Source organism: Dendropsophus ebraccatus, chromosome 4 (assembly GCF_027789765.1).
Source record: "Dendropsophus ebraccatus isolate aDenEbr1 chromosome 4, aDenEbr1.pat, whole genome shotgun sequence".
Lineage (NCBI taxonomy): Eukaryota > Metazoa > Chordata > Amphibia > Anura > Hylidae > Dendropsophus > Dendropsophus ebraccatus.
In genome coordinates, this window is record NC_091457.1 from 6665583 (window position 1) to 6685594 (window position 20012).

General features: G+C 47.8%; 1 protein-coding gene across 1 annotated transcript in view; it reads right to left on the bottom strand.

Annotated features, from left to right (window-relative positions):
* Nucleotides 1–18105: 18105 nt before the first annotated feature.
* The window catches only part of GALNT18 (polypeptide N-acetylgalactosaminyltransferase 18), a 144295-nt gene continuing 142388 nt past the window's right edge, over nucleotides 18106–20012 (bottom strand). The window contains exon 11 of the mRNA XM_069965046.1: nucleotides 18106–18600. Coding sequence (XP_069821147.1) covers nucleotides 18454–18600 — 147 coding nt within the window. The 3' untranslated portion in view covers nucleotides 18106–18453. The remainder of the gene's footprint in view (nucleotides 18601–20012) is intronic.

Consider the following 20012-nt stretch of genomic DNA (forward strand, 5'->3'; position numbering starts at 1 on the left):
TATTGGTTGCTAAGGCTCCAACTGCCGTGTCTGTTGCAGCTAATTATATCACCTGTGTGTGCAGTGAGGAGATTTTCCCATTCATCTCTATGGGGCGCCTCTCTTTCCCCTCCCCCTCCCCTCCTGTACATCTGGCGGGGACGGGACCTTCGCAATAACCTTTCCGGGCACCCAATGTATCTGTGGGCCAAATTTGGGGTCAAACGGTTCAGGCGTTTGGAAGTCTATAGAGGACAGACAGACAGACAGAAGGACAGACAGACAGACAGACAGAAGGACAGACAGACAGACAGACAGACAGAAGGACAGACAGACAGACAGACAGACTTTGATTTTTATGATATAGATATATATACCACTGTATAAAGAATGTGGGATTATTGGGGCGGAGCCCGCGTGTGACTTTTACCCCCACAGATGCCGCCTTTCCCATCAGTCACCACTTCCTGGTATAGTAATAGTGAGTCCCGTCTGGTGGCGGCTCCTGCGATTCGCTGCGGTTCCGGCGCTGATAGACGGACGCAGAACATTGATGAAATCCACAATTTATTTCCTGTGATCTTATTTGCAGGGCGAAGGTTCCGCTAAATGAATCGGAGACGGGAAAGTCTTTCATATTGGATTTGCAGCTTATTGCTTTATGTCGGGCGGATTTCTCGCCACTTAAGGTGGAAAGAAAAAAAAGAGATTCAATTCTTCTCCAAAGAAAACGCAGAAGTGGCGTGGATGGCGGCGGAAGGAACCGGAGAGGATGATAAGCAGCGACCGTGAGGACTGAAGTAAATTACTGACAGGTGGAGGCCGGATACTGCTCTCTGGTATCAGCCAGGTCAGATTGGATCTAGAGAGTGGCTGCAGAACTACAACTCTCAGCAGGCCCTGACAGCAAGCATCAGATCAGCCTCTACCTTAGTGTGTGTCCTGGGTGACCCTGCCATGGTGACGCTGTCTGTTACCCATAGCAACCAGTCACAGCACAGCTTTCATTTTACCACAGCAGTATAGTGGTTGCTAAGGGCAACAGCCTCCCTGTGCTGGAACCATGGATACAACCTGAACGTTATATATACCATTACATTGAGAGCCCCCCGCCCCGTGACCTGGACGTTATATATACCATTACATACAGAGCCCCCCGCCCCGTGACCTGGACGTTATATATACCATTACATAGAGAGCCCCTCGCCCCGAGACCTGGACGTTATATATACCATTACATACAGAGCCCCCCGCCCCGTGACCTGGACGTTATATACATTATTGCATAGAGAGCCCCCCGCCCCGTGACCTGGACGTTATATACATTATTGCATAGAGAGCCCCCCGCCCCGCGACCTGGACGTTATATTCATTATTGCATAGAGAGCCCCCCGCCCCGTAACCTGGACGTTATATACATTATTACATACAGAGCCCCCCGCCCCGTGACCTGGACGTTATATACATTATTACATACAGAGCCCCCCGCCCCGTGACCTGGACGTTATATACATTATTACATACAGAGCCCCCCGGCCCGCGACCTGGACGTTATATACATTATTACATACAGAGCGCCGCCCTGTGACCTGGACGTTATATACATTATTACATACAGAGCCCCCCGCCCCGTGACCTGGACGTTATATACATTATTACATACAGAGCCCCCCGGCCCGCGACCTGGACGTTATATACATTATTACATACAGAGCGCCGCCCTGTGACCTGGACGTTATATACATTATTACATAGAGAGCCCCCCGCCCCGTGACGTAGACGTTATATACATTTTCACATATAGAGCCCCCCGCCCCGTGACCTGGACGTTATATACATTATTACATAGAGAGCCCCCGCCCTGTGACCTGGATGTTATATACATTATTACATACAGAGCCCTCCGCCCTGTGACCTGGACGTTATATACATTACTACATACAGAGCGCCCCGCCCCGTGACCTGGACGTTATATACATTATTGCATAGAGAGCCCCCCGCCCCGTGACCTGGACGTTATATACATTATTGCATAGAGAGCCCCCCGCCCCGCGACCTGGACGTTATATACATTATTACATACAGAGCGCCGCCCTGTGACCTGGACGTTATATACATTATTACATAGAGAGCCCCCCGCCCCGCGACCTGGACGTTATATTCATTATTACATACAGAGCGCCGCCCTGTGACCTGGACGTTATATACATTATTACATACAGAGCCCCCCGCCCCGCGACCTGGACGTTATATACATCATTACATACAGAGCGCCGCCCTGTCACCTGGACGTTATATACATTATTACATACAGAGCGCCGCCCTGTGACCTGGACGTTATATACATTATTACATACAGAGCCCCCGCGCCGTAACCTGGACGTTATATACATTATTACATACAGAGCGCCGCCCTGTGACCTGGACGTTATATACATTATTACATAGAGAGCCCCCGCCCTGTGACCTGGATATTATATACATTATTACATACAGAGCCCCCCGCCCCGTGACCTGGACGTTATATACATCATTACATACAGAGCGCCGCCCTGTGACCTGGACGTTATATACATTATTACATACAGAGCCACCCGCCCTGTCACCTGGACGTTTTATACATTCTTACATAGAGTGCCCCCCCTGTGACCTGGATGTTATATACATTATTACATACAGAGCCCTCCGCCCCGTGACCTGGATGTTATATACATTATTACATACAGAGTAGCTTAGTGTTGAGCGAGAGTCCCAACCCAGGGTAATAGTGTGCTCTGCTGGAATTTGAGAGAAAGATACTTGTGAGAAGAATACTTTTGCCCGTGTTTCATCTAAACCACCTTCTGCCTAGCAGTGTCGGGGTACCTGTCCTATCAGGGTGACACAAGCACCAGTCTTGGCTACTTGAGATTAGCTAAGTGTTCGAAATTATCCAGTGTCACCTGCGCTGCGAAATAGAGTACATAGACCTTTGTATGGTTGCTTTGCTCTATCCGGGTCAGTTCCTTTTTCTTAGGATACCGCCCTGCACTTTTAAGAGAGGTTCATGGAGTGATCTCTGACTACAGGTCCTCCTGTAGTAGTTTAACACTGCATAGTGTCTGTAGCTACAGTCTTAGGAAGAAAAGTCTCTGGGTTCTCCATACCCGTGTGTCTCTGAGCACTAACAATACTGGACTGTCCCAGAGAGGGAACCTGGCAGAGCCAGGCCCTGGCTAAGCTCAGCAGGGGTGCCTATTCTGTGTGTGTCCTACTCCTCAGAGAATCAGAGGGAAACTGACGCTACACTTCCTCTCCCAAAGTGACTACTTCCTACAGGGTATGTAAGGTCCCTGTGAGTGGTGGAGAGGAGAATGTGCAGAGAAAGAAGTATAGAGATAGGTAGAAGAGAAAGACGTATCTCCACTGGTCCACAGAACCACATAATACAAAGAAACAGTAACCCTTCAGTTACTACAGCTGTGCAATACATATATATTAGCTTATACATAGTACTGACATCTGGTGGCGAAACTCACAAACACCTTCATCACCACCTTACGTTTAAGTACAAGGCTTTTGCGACAGGTTCCAGACAAGGAACACCTGTGGTGGGACACCACACAGAGCGCCACCCTGTCACCTGAAGTACTCTGTGCTGCTGGTATATTCTGCTCCTACACTTCCTAAAATACTCTGTGCTGCTGGTGGATTCTTCTCCTACACTTCCTGAAATGCTCTGTGCCGCTGGTGGATTCTGCTCCTACACTTCCTGAAATGCTCTGTGCTGCTGTATGGGTGGTCACACGCCATCGTTGTTTCGTGTTGATTGTCGGGGCAGATGTCGTAGGTTTAAGCAGAGCTCATGGTCCTGCATCCGGATGGCTGGTAATGGCGGTTTTACGAGGCGCCGGTGAGTTATGGCGTCGTGCTTTGGTGATTACTCGGCACAGCAGATGGCGGCGGATGGATTTACAGGGACTCAGGAAACGACACTTCCAGCACGCCGGTAATGGAAGCATATGCGGCAGATATAGCGGCCACGGGCGAGCGGACAGGTGGCTGCGAGATGTGTGTGCGGAGCGCCAGGACTCTGCAGGGCATGATGGGAGTTGTAGTTCTGCAACAGCTGAAAATCCACAGGTTGGGGAACTCTATACATACAGCTCCTTATATCTCAGCTTCCTCACCAGGATGATGAACACTGTTTTTCAAGAGCCAGAAGGTCGCAGTTTAAAGGGGTACTCCAGCAAAACAAAAATCTTTCAAATTCACTTGTGTCAGAAAGTTATATACATTTGTAATTTACTTCTATGTAATAACCTCCAGTCTTCTAGCACTTATAAGCTGCTGTACGTCCTGCAGGAAGTGGTGTGTTCTCTCCAGTCTGACACAGTGCTCTCTGCTGCCACCTCTGTCCATGTCAGGAACTGTCCAGAGCAGCAGCGAATCCCCATAGAAAACCTCTCCTGCTCTGGACAGTTCCTGACATGGACAGAGGTGGCAGCAGAGAGCACTGTGTCAGACTGGAGAGAATACACCACTTCCTGCAGGACATACAGCAGCTGATAAGTACTGGAAGACTGGAGATTTTTTTTTTTTGTAGAAGTAAATTACAAATCTCTGGCACTTTCTGACACCATATCTCATCTTCTTGGTCAGGACAGTTTAGCAACAGATTGAGGCTGACCCTGATTTGATGCTTGCCACGAGGGCATGCTGGGAGTTGTAGTTGTGCAACAGCTGGAGAACCACAATTTGGGATGTCAGAGTACACTGATGGTGGTTGTACAGCTCAGCCAGAGATGTTATAGTGGTGACGCCAGTGCTAGTCCAGCACACAGGTGGGATGTTGGTACTTGCTATTTGTATGGCTGGCTGTACTGTAACCTGTAACCTGCCGGGTTGCAGTGGGTGCCTTGGGCTCTTGTCACGGTAGTCCGGAGTGGCAACTGACCCACCTGGTCTATCGGTACCACCACCCACAGAAAGGGGAAAACTAACCCAAGGTGTGTGGTTGGTGTGAGCCCCAGTGATATAAAAATATACCAGCTTTGCTGTAAGGCTTCTCAGAATAACAATACACGTTTCACAAGTAGATAACTTTTTACACACTGGAGTGCTTGACCTTTGTGCTGGAGAAGGTGCTTGAGCATAGCAAGAGAGAGAGGTAGTTGTAGTGGTGCTTGTAGAGTAGAGGGGAGGAGTTGGCCAGAGGAGCCCTAACCCAGTGTAGCAATGTACTCTGCTGTAACCTGGAGATATCTTCAATAGTGAAGTGTTACTTGTACTTGTGTGTAGACTTTGGTCTGACCACCTACTGCCCCCTGGTATCGTTGAACCCATCCCAGTAGGGTAGTGCAAGCCCAAGCCGTGGTTATCTGGGTGTAGCTAGGTATACAAGCACTGCGCGATAGGATACTTAGGCCTTCTGTACTGGCTGCTTTGTCCTATTGAGGCTAGTTCCTCTGTGATCAGGATACTGCCCTGCTCTTTGTAGACGTGTTCCTGGCGTGGGCCAGGGTGTTCCTTGGTTGCCTCTCCCGTGGTGTGCTTAGCACTGTATAATAGGTATAGTAGTATTGATAAAAGAACTGGTTGTCTCTTGCTGCATCTATACACTTAGGTGACCAGACTGCGTACTTCCTCCCACACAGAGCCAACCAACTCCTCCCACAGGGGGCGAGCGCGTGCGGAAAGCAGGGATAGGCAGAGAGAGAGAAAGCACCTCCTATTGGTCAGCAACAAACACATGGTATAACAACAACATTAACCCATAACTTCCTTAGCTGTGCATATAAGAACATATACCTAAAAGAAACACTGACACCTAGTGCTGAAACTCCAGAATACCTCATTCAACACAACCTGTAGTGAGAACTTTTTGACAGGTGCATAAGACACTAATAGTGGGACACCACACTATAATCCTGTGTCCTGACGGATTATCGGACTTGTGATATAGAATCTCTCTATAATACAGTGTGTGTGTGTGTGGGGGGGTATCGTTTCCTCGTTTCCTCCTCCTCTCCTCCCCCGCACTCTTAATCTTCTTCTCCTTGTTACCTGAACGCAGCGGTGAAGGAATTTCTAGTACCGCTCGGGGAGCGGAGAGCCGGTTACCATAGCGACGGCCGCGCAGCTCCCAAAATACAAACTCAAATTCTCTGTAATCTCCGTTTATCGGGAAACTTCTAGAGATTTCGTGTAAAGGAATTTTTCAATTTTTTCAATAACTATTTTGTAAAAATCTGAAATCTTGATGCGGTTTATGAGAACGATTATTGGGCAGAAACGATGGCGGCGTCCTTAGTGACCCCACCAGCAGAATAGTGAGTGCAGCTCTGAAGTATAATACAGGATGTAACTCAGGATCAGTAATGTATGTACACAGTGACCCCACCAGCAGAATAGTGACTGCAGCTCTGGAGTATAATACAGGATGTAACTCAGGATCAGTAATGTAATGTATGTACACAGTGACCCCACCAGCAGAATAGTGAGTGCAGCTCTGGAGTACAGCACAGGATCAGTAATGTATGTACACAGTGACCCCACCAGCAGAATAGTGAGTGCAGCTCTGGGGTATAATACAGGATGTAACTCAGGATCAGTAATGTATGTACACAGTGACCTCACCAGCAGAATAGTGAGTGCAGCTCTGGAGTATAATACAGGATGTATAATGTTTGCAGACTACAGGATGATATAATTATAATGATCGGGTTGCTTATATATATTATTACATCTCGGTGGTGTCGGCTCTATTATTACATCACCTTCTCAGTAACAGATAAACGTGGAGGAGATTCCCGGATAATAAGATGTAATGTGACAGGTTGGAGACGTCTATAATAATATGTTATTACACTCCGTGTTCTGTATTATATCCGGAGGACACAGGAGGATTCCTCCCCATCTGTATGAAGGTTGTATATTGCTGGGGGTCATTCTCTGTGGATCCTGCAGACATCTCGGGGGTCTCATACTCCGCAGTCTGTAGGGGTCCCGTATGGGCTCCGCACTCTGTAGGGGTCCCGTATGGGCTCCGCCCTCTGTAGGGGTCTCGTATGGGCTCCGCACTCTGTAGGGGTCCCGTATGGGCTGCGCACTCTGTAGGGGTCCCGTATGGGCTGCGCACTCTGTAGGGGTCCCGTATGGGCTCCGCACTCTGTAGGGGTCCCGTATGGGCTCCGCACTCTGTAGGGGTCCCGTATGGGCTCCGCACACTCTAGGGGTCTCGTTTGGGCTGCGCACTCTGTAGGGGTCCCGTATGGGCTGCGCACTCTGTAGGGGTCCCGTATGGGCTGCGCACACTGTAGGGGTCCTGTATGGGCTCCGCACTCTGTAGGGGTCCCGTATGGGCTCCGCACTCTGTAGGGGTCCCGTATGGGCTCCGCACTCTGTAGGGGTCCCGTATGGGCTGCGCACTCTGTAGGGGTCCCGTATGGGCTCCGCACTCTGTAGGGGTCCCGTATGGGCTCCGCACACTGTAGGGGTCCCGTATGGGCTCCGCACACTGTAGGGGTCCCGTATGGGCTGCGCACACTGTAGGGGTCCCGTATGGGCTCCGCACACTGTAGGGGTCCCGTATGGGCTGCGCACACTGTAGGGGTCCCGTATGGGCTGCGCACTCTGTAGGGGTCCCGTATGGGCTGCGCACACTGTAGGGGTCCCGTATGGGCTGCGCACACTGTAGAGGTCCCGTATGGGCTGCGCACACTGTAGAGGTCCCGTATGGGCTGCGCACACTGTAGGGGTCCCGTATGGGCTGCGCACTCTGTAGGGGTCCCGTATGGGCTGCGCACTCTGTAGGGGTCCCGTATGGGCTCCGCACACTGTAGGGGTCCCGTATGGGCTCCGCACACTGTAGGGGTCCCGTATGGGCTCCGCACTCTGTAGGGGTCCCGTATGGGCTCCGCCCTCTGTAGGGGTCCCGTATGGGCTGCGCACACTGTAGGGGTCCCGTATGGGCTCCGCACTCTGTAGAGGTCCCTTATGAGCTCCGCACACTGTAGAGGTCCCGAGGTCCCGTATGGGCTGCGCACACTGTAGGGGTCCCGTATGGGCTGCGCACTCTGTAGGGGTCCCGTATGGGCTGCGCACACTGTAGGGGCCCCGTATGGACTGCGCACTCTGTAGGGGTCTCATATGGGCTCCGCACACTGTAGGGGTTCCGTATGGGCTGCGCACACTGTAGGGGTCCCGTATGGGCTCCGCACTCTGTAGGGGTCCCGTATGGGCTCCGCACTCTGTAGGGGTCCCGTATGGGCTCCGCACTCTGTAGGGGTCCCGTATGGGCTCCGCCCTCTGTAGGGGTCCCGTATGGGCTGCGCACACTGTAGGGGTTCCGTATGGGCTCCGCACACTGTAGGGGTCCCGTATGGGCTCCGCACTCTGTAGGGGTCCCGTATGGGCTGCGCACTCTGTAGGGGTCCCGTATGGGCTCCGCACTCTGTAGGGGTCCCGTATGGGCTGCGCACACTGTAGGGGTCCTGTATGGGCTCCGCACTCTGTAGGGGTGCCGTATGGGCTGCGCACACTGTAGGGGTCCCGTATGGGCTGCGCACACTGTAGGGGTCCCGTATGGGCTGCGCACACTGTAGGGGTCCCGTATGGGCTGCGCACACTGTAGGGGTCTCGTATGGGCTGCGCACACTGTAGGGGTCCCGTATGGGCTGCGCACACTGTAGGGGTCCCGTATGGGCTGCGCACACTGTAGGGGTCCTGTATGGGCTGCGCACACTGTAGGGGTCTCGTATGGGCTCCGTACTCGGTAGGGGTCCTGTATGGGCTCCGCACTCTGTAAAGGTTGGTGATTGTCACAAGTTCCTGCGTTATCCAGCACAACAGATGATGCTGGTGACGGATCCTGCAGGCGCTGCTGTCCATGGTGCTGAGGTTCTTCCTATATACCCTTCCCAGGTCACATTGTATTTGTCCCTGTTCTTGACTAGTAAAATAAAATACAAGCCACTCACCTCTGGATATAGCGCCACCTAATGGCAGGGGTTACAGCCGTCACTGAGGAGGTCACAGCCCCCTGGGTGAGAACAATTCACATATACAGTACAACCCTGGGATTGTATTTAATTTGTTCTAGAACCAAGTGGATTTTTTTTTATGTTCTTTGTTCTAGATCCCTGTGATTGGGTTTTTTTTTATTATTATTATTCTAGATTCCCCGTGATTATCTTTTGATTTGTTCTAGAACCCTGCAAAAAAAAAAAAAAAAAATATTATTTTGTTCTAGAACCCTGTGATTATTTTCAGTTTATTCTAGATCCCTGTGATTATCTTATGATTTGTTCTAGATCCCTGTGGTTATTTTGTTTGTTCTAGAACCCTGTGGTTATTTTCATCTTGATCTAGAACCCTGTGATTATTTATTTATTCTAGATTTTTTATTTATTTATTCTAGTTCCCTGTGATTATCTTCTGATTTGTTCTAGATCCCTGTGATTATAATTCTCTCTCCTCACGTCTATAATCTAGAGGGATCCGTAGTCACGTTGTTGGGTCGCGGTAAATCGCTCTCGCTGTTTTCCTATTTGCATTTTTTAATGAGGGACTTATGGGAAGTTTGTGAGCGCTCGGGAGGAGAAACTGGAACAGAGAGGAGATAGATGGAGGAAGCGTGCAGCGCCCGAGTCATCCCGAGGTTTCTGGGTAATGCCGGGGATCCTGGACATGAAGAGTTCAATAGTTGTTACTGTGCAGGTGGAGGACTCGGCCTTATTACTGGACTATTTATAGGCCCCTGCAGGTGGGGGAGAGAGACCCCAACTAAAGTGTAAGCCAAACTGACAATATATATTCTGAGATTAATTAGAGATCTATCTATCTATCTATCTATCTCCTATCTATCTATCTCCTATCTATCTATCTCCTATCTATCTCCTATCTATCTATCTATCTCCTATCTATCTATCTCCTATCTATCTCCTATCTATCTCCTATGTATCTATCTCCTATGTATCTATCTCCTATCTATCTATCTATCTATCTATCTATCTATCTCCTATCTATCTATCTATCTATCTATCTCCTATCTATCTATCTATCTATCTCCTATCTATCTATCTATCTATCTATCTATCTATCTCCTATCTATCTATCTATCTATCTATCTCCTATCTATCTATCTCCTATCTATCTATCTATCTATCTATCTATCTATCTATCTATCTCCTATCTATCTATCTATCTATCTCCTATCTATCTATCTATCTATCTCCTATGTATCTATCTATCTCCTATCTATCTATCTATCTATCTATCTATCTATCTATCTATCTATCTATCTATCTCTTATCTATCTATCTATCTATCTATCTATCTCCTATCTATCTATCTATCTATCTATCTATCTATCTCTTATCTATCTATCTATCTATCTCCTATCTATATATCTATCTCCTATCTATCTATCTATCTATCTATCTATCTCCTATCTATCTATCTATCTATCTGTCTGTCTGTCTGTCTATCTATCTATCTATCTATCTATCTATCTATCTATCTATCTATCTATCTATCTATCTCCTATCTATCTCCTATCTATCTATGTATCTATGTATCTATCTATCTATCTATCTCCTATGTATCTATCTATCTATCTATCTCCTATCTATCTCCTATCTATCTCCTATGTATCTATCTATCTATCTATCTCCTATCTATCTCCTATCTATCTCCTATCTATCTATGTATCTATGTATCTATCTATCTATCTCCTATGTATCTATCTATCTATCTCCTATGTATCTATCTATCTCCTATCTATCTATCTATCTATCTATCTATCTATCTATCTATCTATCTATCATCTATCTCCTATCTATCTATCTCCTATCTATCTATCTCCTATCTATCTATCTCCTATGTATCTATCTATCTATCTATCTATCTCCTATATAATCTATCTATCTCCTATCTAATCTATCTATCTATCTCCTATCTATCTATCTATCTATCTATCTATCTATCTATCTCCTATCTATCTCCTATCTATCTATCTATCTATCTCCTATCTATCTCCTATCTATCTATCTATCTATCTATCTATCTATCTCCTATCTATCTATCTCCTATCTATCTATCTCCTATCTATCTATCTATCTATCTATCTCCTATCTATCTATCTATCTATCTATCTATCTATCTATCTATCTATCTATCATCTATCTCCTATCTATCTCCTATCTATCTATCTATCTATCTATCATCTATCTCCTATCTATCTATCTATCTATCTATCTATCTCCTATCTATCTATCTATCTCCTATCTATCTATCTATCTATCTATCTATCTATCTATCTATCTATCTATCTATCTATCTATCTATCTCCTATCTCCTATCTATCTATCTCCTATCTATCTATCTATCTCCTATCTATCTATCTATCTATCTCCTACCTATCTATCTATCTATCTATCTATCTATCTATCTATCTATCTATCTATCTATCTCCTATCTATCTATCTATCTATCTCCTATCTATCTATCTATCTATCTATCTATCTCCTATCTATCTCCTATCTATCTATCTATCTATCTCCTATCTATCTATCTCCTATCTATCTATCTATCTATCTATCTATCTATCTATCTATCTATCTATCTATCTATCTCCTATCTATCTATCTCCTATCTATCGATCTATCTCCTATCTATCTATCTATCTCTGGAGACGGGAGATGGCATTACAGCTCTAATCCCCATCCTTGCACCATATAAATCATATAATGGCCGCCAGTCTTGTCTACCTTGACTACTAATGATCACATGGTTGTGGGTGATGTATGGAGACACCTGTGGCACATACAGTAGCTGGCATCTTTGTTTCTAAGGAGTTAAATGGCCAGGATAAGAGATATCTCTGATGCTGACCATTACACACGATACCTAGTGCTGATGGGGCATGCTTAGCACCAGAGTGTGTGCCGCCCCCATGTGACCCCCAAAGGGGGTTGCAAAAATGGTGGCACCCCTGTCTGCAGATTGTATGGACTATTGCATCTCTGTTCCATTGAAGTAAATAGAGCAAGCTGTAATACTACATACAACCTGAGGACAGGAGTGGCGCTCTTTTTCCAATCATGAATAAAATGAGTTATTGATATTAGTTTGGCTAAAGATGATTCCCGGAGGCCGATATCATTGTGCGAGCTCCGCAGCATCGTCTTTAGTATTGGCAGCGGTAACTCAAGGTTCTGCCGCATGATCCCATGGCTGCCCTACGCACCACCGCCACTACTGTAATGCAAATATCAGCCCGGTATACACTCAGCCACCAGCCGGCTGTTCCAGCTTCATCGCGCCATTGTTTCAGCTTTCGCATTTTCCGCTTGCTGGAATTTCCCTTTATCTCCGTTCCGTCCTGATTGGCGCGACGCCACGAAATGCTCCTGAGCGCGATCCGTAAGAAAGAATGGAAGCTACTAAGCATTGATCATTTTGTAATTTATTTAGCCGCTACGAGGAAATCCCGGGGAAACTTGACGCTTGTAAGGATGGCAGTCGCCACGCCGGAACCGGAGCCGTTTACCAAATCATTTAGAAATGCATAAGTACAATACATCAAGGGAGGCCAAAGACATCTGCTCCGCGATTACTGCTGATCCGTGCGCAGCAGGCGCCCGCGCTGGCACACGCCCCATAACACCCGCTTCTTCAGTGTCATTTTTTTTTATGCGCCGGCAGCGATACATAATCGAAAAGGCAAAAAAAAATTTCTAATTGTGAGAAGTGAAAACGCTGAAGGGTTAGTTTGCTGCTAATGTCTGTTTTGTGTTGGGGAAAGGGAAATATAAGGCGATTATCCGCGAGACGGCGAGAAGGATCCCGCTAATGTGTCAATTAAATTTCCATTTTGATTCTTCAATTAAATTGCAGGGGTGTTAAGTGTAAACCTGCCGCACATCGCTCTGCTTTATGGCCGGAGCGACGTAATCAGCTTCCTTTGGATGGAAGGCGGCAGCGGCGGGGGATCAAGGTGCTGACGGTGGTGGATGAGCGATGGGAATGGAAAGATCCATCCATCACGTTCTCCTGGAGTGAAGAACATTCACAAGACTCGTTTATAGATCCGTAAACTTTTCATGGAAAGTGAGAGAGGAGGATTTGGTTGTAAAACGACAACTCCCATGGTGGGGGGCATCCTCCATGTGCCTAACCTGTGGCTCTCCAGTGTGCCAATAAATCAATAATCTGCAACCGAAAAGCCATAAGGGCATGCTGGGGCTACAACAACTGAAGAGCTATAGTGTGGAGAACGCCAATCTACCCAGTGTTGCCTAGTTTGGACTAGGCATGACCCATCGGCAATCTGACCGGCCATGTTTCTCCACAGAGATCTGGATCCATCTGACCCGCCATGTTGCTCTATAGAGATCTGGATCCATCTGACCGGCCATGTTTCTCTATACAGATCTGGATCCATCTGACCGGCCATGTTTCTCCACAGAGATCTAGATTAGGGATGGTCCGAACCTGCCGAGTTTCGGGTTCGTATGATACTATGGCTATGGCTGTATCCCAGTTTTCCAGGCGGTCCTGGAACCGCACGAACCCGAACCGAACTCTGTTTTCTGTACGAACCCGAACCGAACTCTGTTCGGACCATCCCTAATCTAGATCTATCTGACCGTCCATGTTTCTCTATAGAGATCTGGATCCATCTGACCGGCCATGTTTCTCCACAGAGATCTGGATCCATCTATCTGGCCATGTTTCTCCACAGAGACCTGGATCTATTTGACCGGCCATGTTTCTCTACAGACACCCGGGGCTTTGGGTCCATCTGACCTGCCATGTTGCTCTATAGAGATCTGGATCCATCCGACAGTCCATGTTTCTCCACAGAGATCTAGATCTATCTGACTGTCCATGTTTCTCTAGAGAGATCTGGATCCATCTGACCGGCCATGTTTCTCCACAGAGACCTGGAGCTCTGGGTCCATCTGATCGGCCATGTTGCTCTATAGAGATCTGGATCCATCAATCACTGGACTTATGCTGGGGTCTGATCTTCACACAGGGAGGATCTTATCATGAGAAGGCTCTAATATATTTTGGTCCAGTCCGGCATATAGAGGACTTTATTTCTTCTCATGGCTCCTGTAAGTTTTTTTTAAAACATGGCATAACCGGATGACCCCCGAGCACAGATCCCTCCTGATTTCTCAGGCTGAGCAGGTTGTTAGTTACGTCCTGTTTGTCCGTTCTCGGGGGGGGTCTTGGAGTGGTCTATTCTAAGCCATTTACTTTATGTTTCCATACGTTGGGATTTGTAACCATTATTGTTTCTTATCAGACACTTTGCACAGGGGGTTTTGCACCTTCTGTACTTTGCGTCTTTCGGAAACTAGGGACACAATGCTCCGCGATCTGGATGTTACATTGGTTCTGGTTGCACCGGCCATGGTGCTGGTATCAGCCATAGAAACGTGTAACCGCTCAGTCACTACCCCTGAGAGTCGCCATCGTAGTTTGCGTATTTGGAAACCGGGGATCAATGAGAAGCGACGATGCTGCCAGATGTCAATGACTTAATCAAGCCGAACGCTCGCCTTCCTCGGTGACCCCGCAACGCCACATGTTTGGACAGCGACGCATTAATGCTATTTGACGGGACGCCTACGATGTATCTGCCGCTCCCGTGGAGGCCGCAGAGCCGCGATCAATGTCCCATTTTCCTGTTAATGGGATGCTCGCTCTTTTCAGACGAGATAATGAGTATTGATTCCAATTTCAGGCTAAGAGATGTGGACGACTTCTTTACTGCAAATGGGAAAGCATACGGCTCGTTGTGTTCTAGTGGCAACCCCCCCTCCTTCCCCGGACGTGTCACTGTACGCCACGGTCCGCAGACGTTTACAGTCACTGGTCAGGGATGCAAATTACATTCGCTCCGGGGAAATTACAACACATGAATGATGCGAATTCTGACCCAATAATTATTGACAATCAAGTCTGACAGGTCATCAATTAGTTATACAAATATGGCTGCCTTAAAGGGGTTTTATACGCTTGTCCACATTTGTAGCTCGGAGCCATTCATATGAATCCCTGCATTGACATAGTATTTCTGCTGGCCGCATCCTCCACCCAGGAAAGTGGAACTCTATAAGAAGACTGTATGCAGAAAGCTCCCCCTAGTGGTGGCTGCAAGAAGACAAAAGATGTGGCTGTGATCTTAGTGACCAGGAATCCATCCAAGTTGTAACAACATGCAGATCGCAACGTGACCAGATTCACTGTGGTTAGCTGTGGTGCATGGCTAACCTTCCTATGTAGCCCTAGCCTAAGGTTATCCCGGTAGCTGCCTATCGCTTAGAGGGTTCTGTGACTTCTGCGTTGCTGCTGTCCGCAGCTATAATGAGTAAAAGGATTTAAAGGGGTACTCTGACATTGACTAAAGGTACCAGTCTGTCCTGGTTCTGAAATCACCACAAATCCATTTTGTTTTGTGGATGTGTAACCCTTTAAATCAGGGATGGGGAACCTTCGGCCCTCCAGCTGCTAAAGCTTTGGCTGTCCAGGCATGATGGGAATTGTAGTTTTGTAACAGCTGAAGAGCCGAAGATTCCCGGCGGGATGCATTGCTTTCCCTCAGAGCTCCATGCCTGGAGATGCTGCAGAACATTTCTGTACACAGGAGTCTATTGCTCTGCAGCACTTGCTGCATTCATTCCCTGTCTGCTCCTCTGCCTGTGGGATGCCTAGCACAAGGCAGCATGCTGTAATCACACCTGATTGTATATATATCTATATCAGGGGTGATGACATCACTCAGGTCTCCGGATACAGCAGAGGACACAGTACATATAATGTTCCTTCTACATGTCACGGCTTGGATGACCTCCCCGCTCCCGTCTGCTGCGGGCAGGTTATGACTCTCCGGGCTGCGCAGTCCTTCCCTCTAACAATTCGGCTCGGACACTAACAGATTTCCTCCTCTGATCTGCGGAGCCGCCTTGGGGAGGGGGCGTATTGGGGGTCGGACATAAAACCGTCCTGAAATATTTTATCTCCAATCATGAAGAATAATTCTCTTCCGGGATTGTCGCTTCTGCCACATTCCGAAAACTTCTCGCTGGAGATTTGCGGCATTGGAAGCGGAAAGTCTCCATGGTGTCCGTCGCTCTGGCGGCTTTGTCCTCCGCAGTCACTTTTGTTGGTTAATCTTGGAGGACGTCGCGGGGAAAACTCTTCTCACGTTCCGCAGCTTCAGAGCTGAAATCTCCCAGGAGTCTCTGCTTCTTTAGTGTTTGCTTTCTGGGAGGCGTTGCGTTGTGCTGTGCAGTAGGTCGGGCCAACACTGAAAATGGATGAAAAAAACAGATGCATTTTGATCCGTGTTTTTATAACAGAAGTCAATGTAAAAATGGATGCACACAGATGCACGGACACCCAATGCTTTGCCATTCTCCCATGTGATCACTTCCCTCCCGCGACCCCCCATGATTGACTAGTTTCCAGGGGAACCACAGAGGCTAAAGGAATGGGAGAAGGTCACCTCCATGACAGCCGAGACCTACGCAGAGCTGCTAATATATGTGGTGTTATCTGTCCTGATGCAGCAGGGAGATAGGAAGAAACACGCTGGACGCCTTCAACAATAGAGACATACATTACTAGTACAGTGTTATTACTAATAGTACAGGAGGTTGTGTAGCCCTCTCACTGGCAGTGTTGTCTCCAGCTCTCTGGCTCCGCCCAATCCCCTAAGTCAATGCTTCATCCTCTTCTGAAGATTTGATTGGATCTTGTCTCTGTGCTCTATCCCCGCCCCATAAATGAGGTCATCACCTCTGATCAGCCCCTCCAGATTACATCATCACCCAGTCATATACATATATACCTACACTGAGTGAATACGGTTTGCTGCCTCGTGCTGGATGAGGTCACAGAGCAGAGGGAATGAGAGCAGCAGGTGCTGAAACATCACTGTGCAATAGTCTGCAGCGAAATGAGATGTTCTGCACCAGCTCTGGGTGGGGTGCTGAAGGAGGGGAGTGAGTAAAATGTGAGGGAAAGCAAGGCATTATGGGGAATTTAGCACTGAGCAACTGCTCAACCGGCAAGTACAGGATTAAAGGAGTACTCCATATAATTTTTTCCCCCAAACAGTGTCAAAAAGTTATACAGATTCTTGACATGCATTACTTATCAGCTGCTGTATGTCCTGCAGGAAGTGATGTATTCTCTCCAGTCTGACACAGTGCTCTCTGCTGCCACTTCGGTCCATGTCAGGAACTGTCCAGAGCAGGAGAGGTTTTCTACAGGGGATTTGCTACTGCTCTGCACAGTTCCTGACATGGACAGAGATGGCAGCAGAGAGCACTGTGTCAGACTGGAGAGAATACACCACTTCCTGCAGGACATACAGCAGCTGATAAGTACTGGAAGGCTGGAGATTTTTATATAAAAGTAAATTACAAATCTGTACAACTTTCTCACGCCAGCTGATTTAACTGTTTTTTTTTGCCTCTGGAGTTCCCCTTTAAGAGACCCAGAACAAATAGTTGTTTTAGTTGTTCCAGAGCTGTGACATTATATATTATATATATAATATATATTTCCGTACCTGGTGTCAGAGAACCCCTTTAACCATTGTATAATATATTGTATATAATATGCAGCTTTATATCAACCTGTCACCATTTTCTTTGCCGTCAGTAAAGCTGAGGACCCCCCCCCCCACTCCGCCCGGTCCTCACACAGCTGGGGGCTGGTTACAGTGTATCAGTACAGACCCTGTCAGCCCAGCAGCAGCACATATAGGGTCCTCTCCATCCTCATAGTCAGTGACCGGCTGGAGCGGACACACGGCCTCCTCAGATAAGTCATCAGTGTCTTCCATCACTATCTTGAGCTGCTCCAGATTTGCTGCTTCTATCCTGCGGATTGTCCCCGGGCGCTCGTCCTCCTCGCAGCGACGCTCCAGGACCACAAGTGTCCGTGGTAAATTACTGAGGTGTATGACGGCCAGAGACTGTTACATTGTAGAGCAGGGACGTCACACTAGGGGCTCCCCAGCTGTTATAACACAACGCCCATCATGCACCAGTCATAGGGCGGCGGTCCCCTATCCCAACCCCCAACCCCCCTTCATAATAACACACATCTTTGTATCCATAAAATTTATTGTCCTTTATAAATATTTTAGAATTTTTTTTGTTGCTTATTTACACTTGGATGTAAAATTTTCCCCGCCATTTCCGCCGTCCCCTCCACCATTCAGCAGCTTCCTAAAAACCTTTAAAAATATTCCTAAATAAAAAGTCTACGCCCTGTGACCGCTCCGCGTACTCACCCCATTAAAAAAACAAGGGGGAAAAAAAAAAGACAACCAAAACAGCAGGCAAAAAAGTTCTATCGTTTGCTACACGGTAGCAAAGGAATCAAGTAGTGTGAGGAGAAGCTGTGCTGCCAGGCGGCTCCCCCTGCTGGACGCGGCAGGTAGTACACCATCCGCTTCCTGCATCATGTGGAGAGGTTCTTGTGATAGTTTGTTATGCTCCACTTCTGTCCGCTGCATTTCTGCAGCACCAGCTGATAGCCAAACTCATTGTCGCTGTTCTCCTGCAGCTCCAGGCAGCGCTTGGACTTCTTGTTTTGTATTGATCCTCCCTGCAGGGGGAAAAAAATTTAAAAAATCAGGTTAGTATGGGGATTAATGCACCTGAAACAGACAACAGGAGCCCAGAGTCATAGACTGTTACAGGTAAGTGTCTGCATATCCTACAGGGCTCCAGCTCTCATTTCTTTAATCCCTGTTCCTCATGGGCGGAGCAAACAAGGCTCCACCCCTGCATATTCCCTGAACAATCTAAAATTAATAAATACAGTTTTCTGTATTAGTTCAGGACACCACCAGGGGGCTCCATTCTCACCCCTATGACCTTAAAGAAGTACTCCGAAAAAAAGTCTTTCATAATTGACCAGTGTCGACACATTATATAGACTTGTAAATTACTTTTATTTAGAAAATCTCCAGTCTCCCAGTACTTATCAGCTGCTGTATGTCCTGCAGGAAGTGGTGTATTCTCTCCAGTCTGACACAGTGCTCTCTGCTGCCACCTCTGTCCATGTCAGGAACTGTCCAGAGCAGCAGCAAATTCCTATAGAAAACCTCTCCTGCTCTGGACAGTTCCTGACATGGACAGAGGTGGCGTCAGAGAGGATAGAATATACCACTTCCTGCAGGACATACAGCAGCTGATAAGTACTGGAAGACTGGAGATTAACAGTAATTTACAAAATCTATATAACTATAGGTCACGTGTTTATTTGAAAGAAAAGAATGGAGTACCCCTTTAAGATATATCCTGTATAGCTACCATTGAGTCACGGTCACCTATAGGGGTAGGTAGGATTCAGTCGGACTCCCTGGAGTGATGTCCCTCCACTATCCTGTGTGTGTCAGTGTATACTGCGGAGCTATCGTTCTGTTCAGGAGTCCGGGATGAGGTAACTGGAGGCTTATACTATATACCAGAGTCTGAAATCAAGCAGAAGCGAGCAGCTCTCCCTCCACCCCGGCCTCACAGCTCTCCCTCCACCCCCGGCCTCGCAGCTCTCCCTCCACCCCCGGCCTCGCAGCTCTCCCTCCACCCCGGCCTCACAGCTCTCCCTTCACCCCCGGCCTCGCAGCTCTCCCTCCACCCCGGCCTCACAGCTCTCCCTCCACCCCGGCCTCACAGCTCTCCCTCCACCCCCGGCCTCGCAGCTCTCCCTCCACCCCCGGCCTCACAGCTCTCCCTCCACCCCCGGCCTCGCAGCTCTCCCTCCACCCCCGGCCTCGCAGCTCTCCCTCCACCCCCGACCTCGCTCCTGGGGGGCAGTAATGGAGAAGCTATGATTTCTGATCATCACCACTGGGCTCAATTACTTACACTATTTGCATATGTAACTGGGACAAGAACATATTGAGAACATACAACTCCGCTCTGTGAGGCTTGTGGGATTGGGAAGATCTATTTCAGGAGACCCCGAAGACTGCGGCAGCGCTGCCTGATCTCTATATACTGCAGCATGGAGCT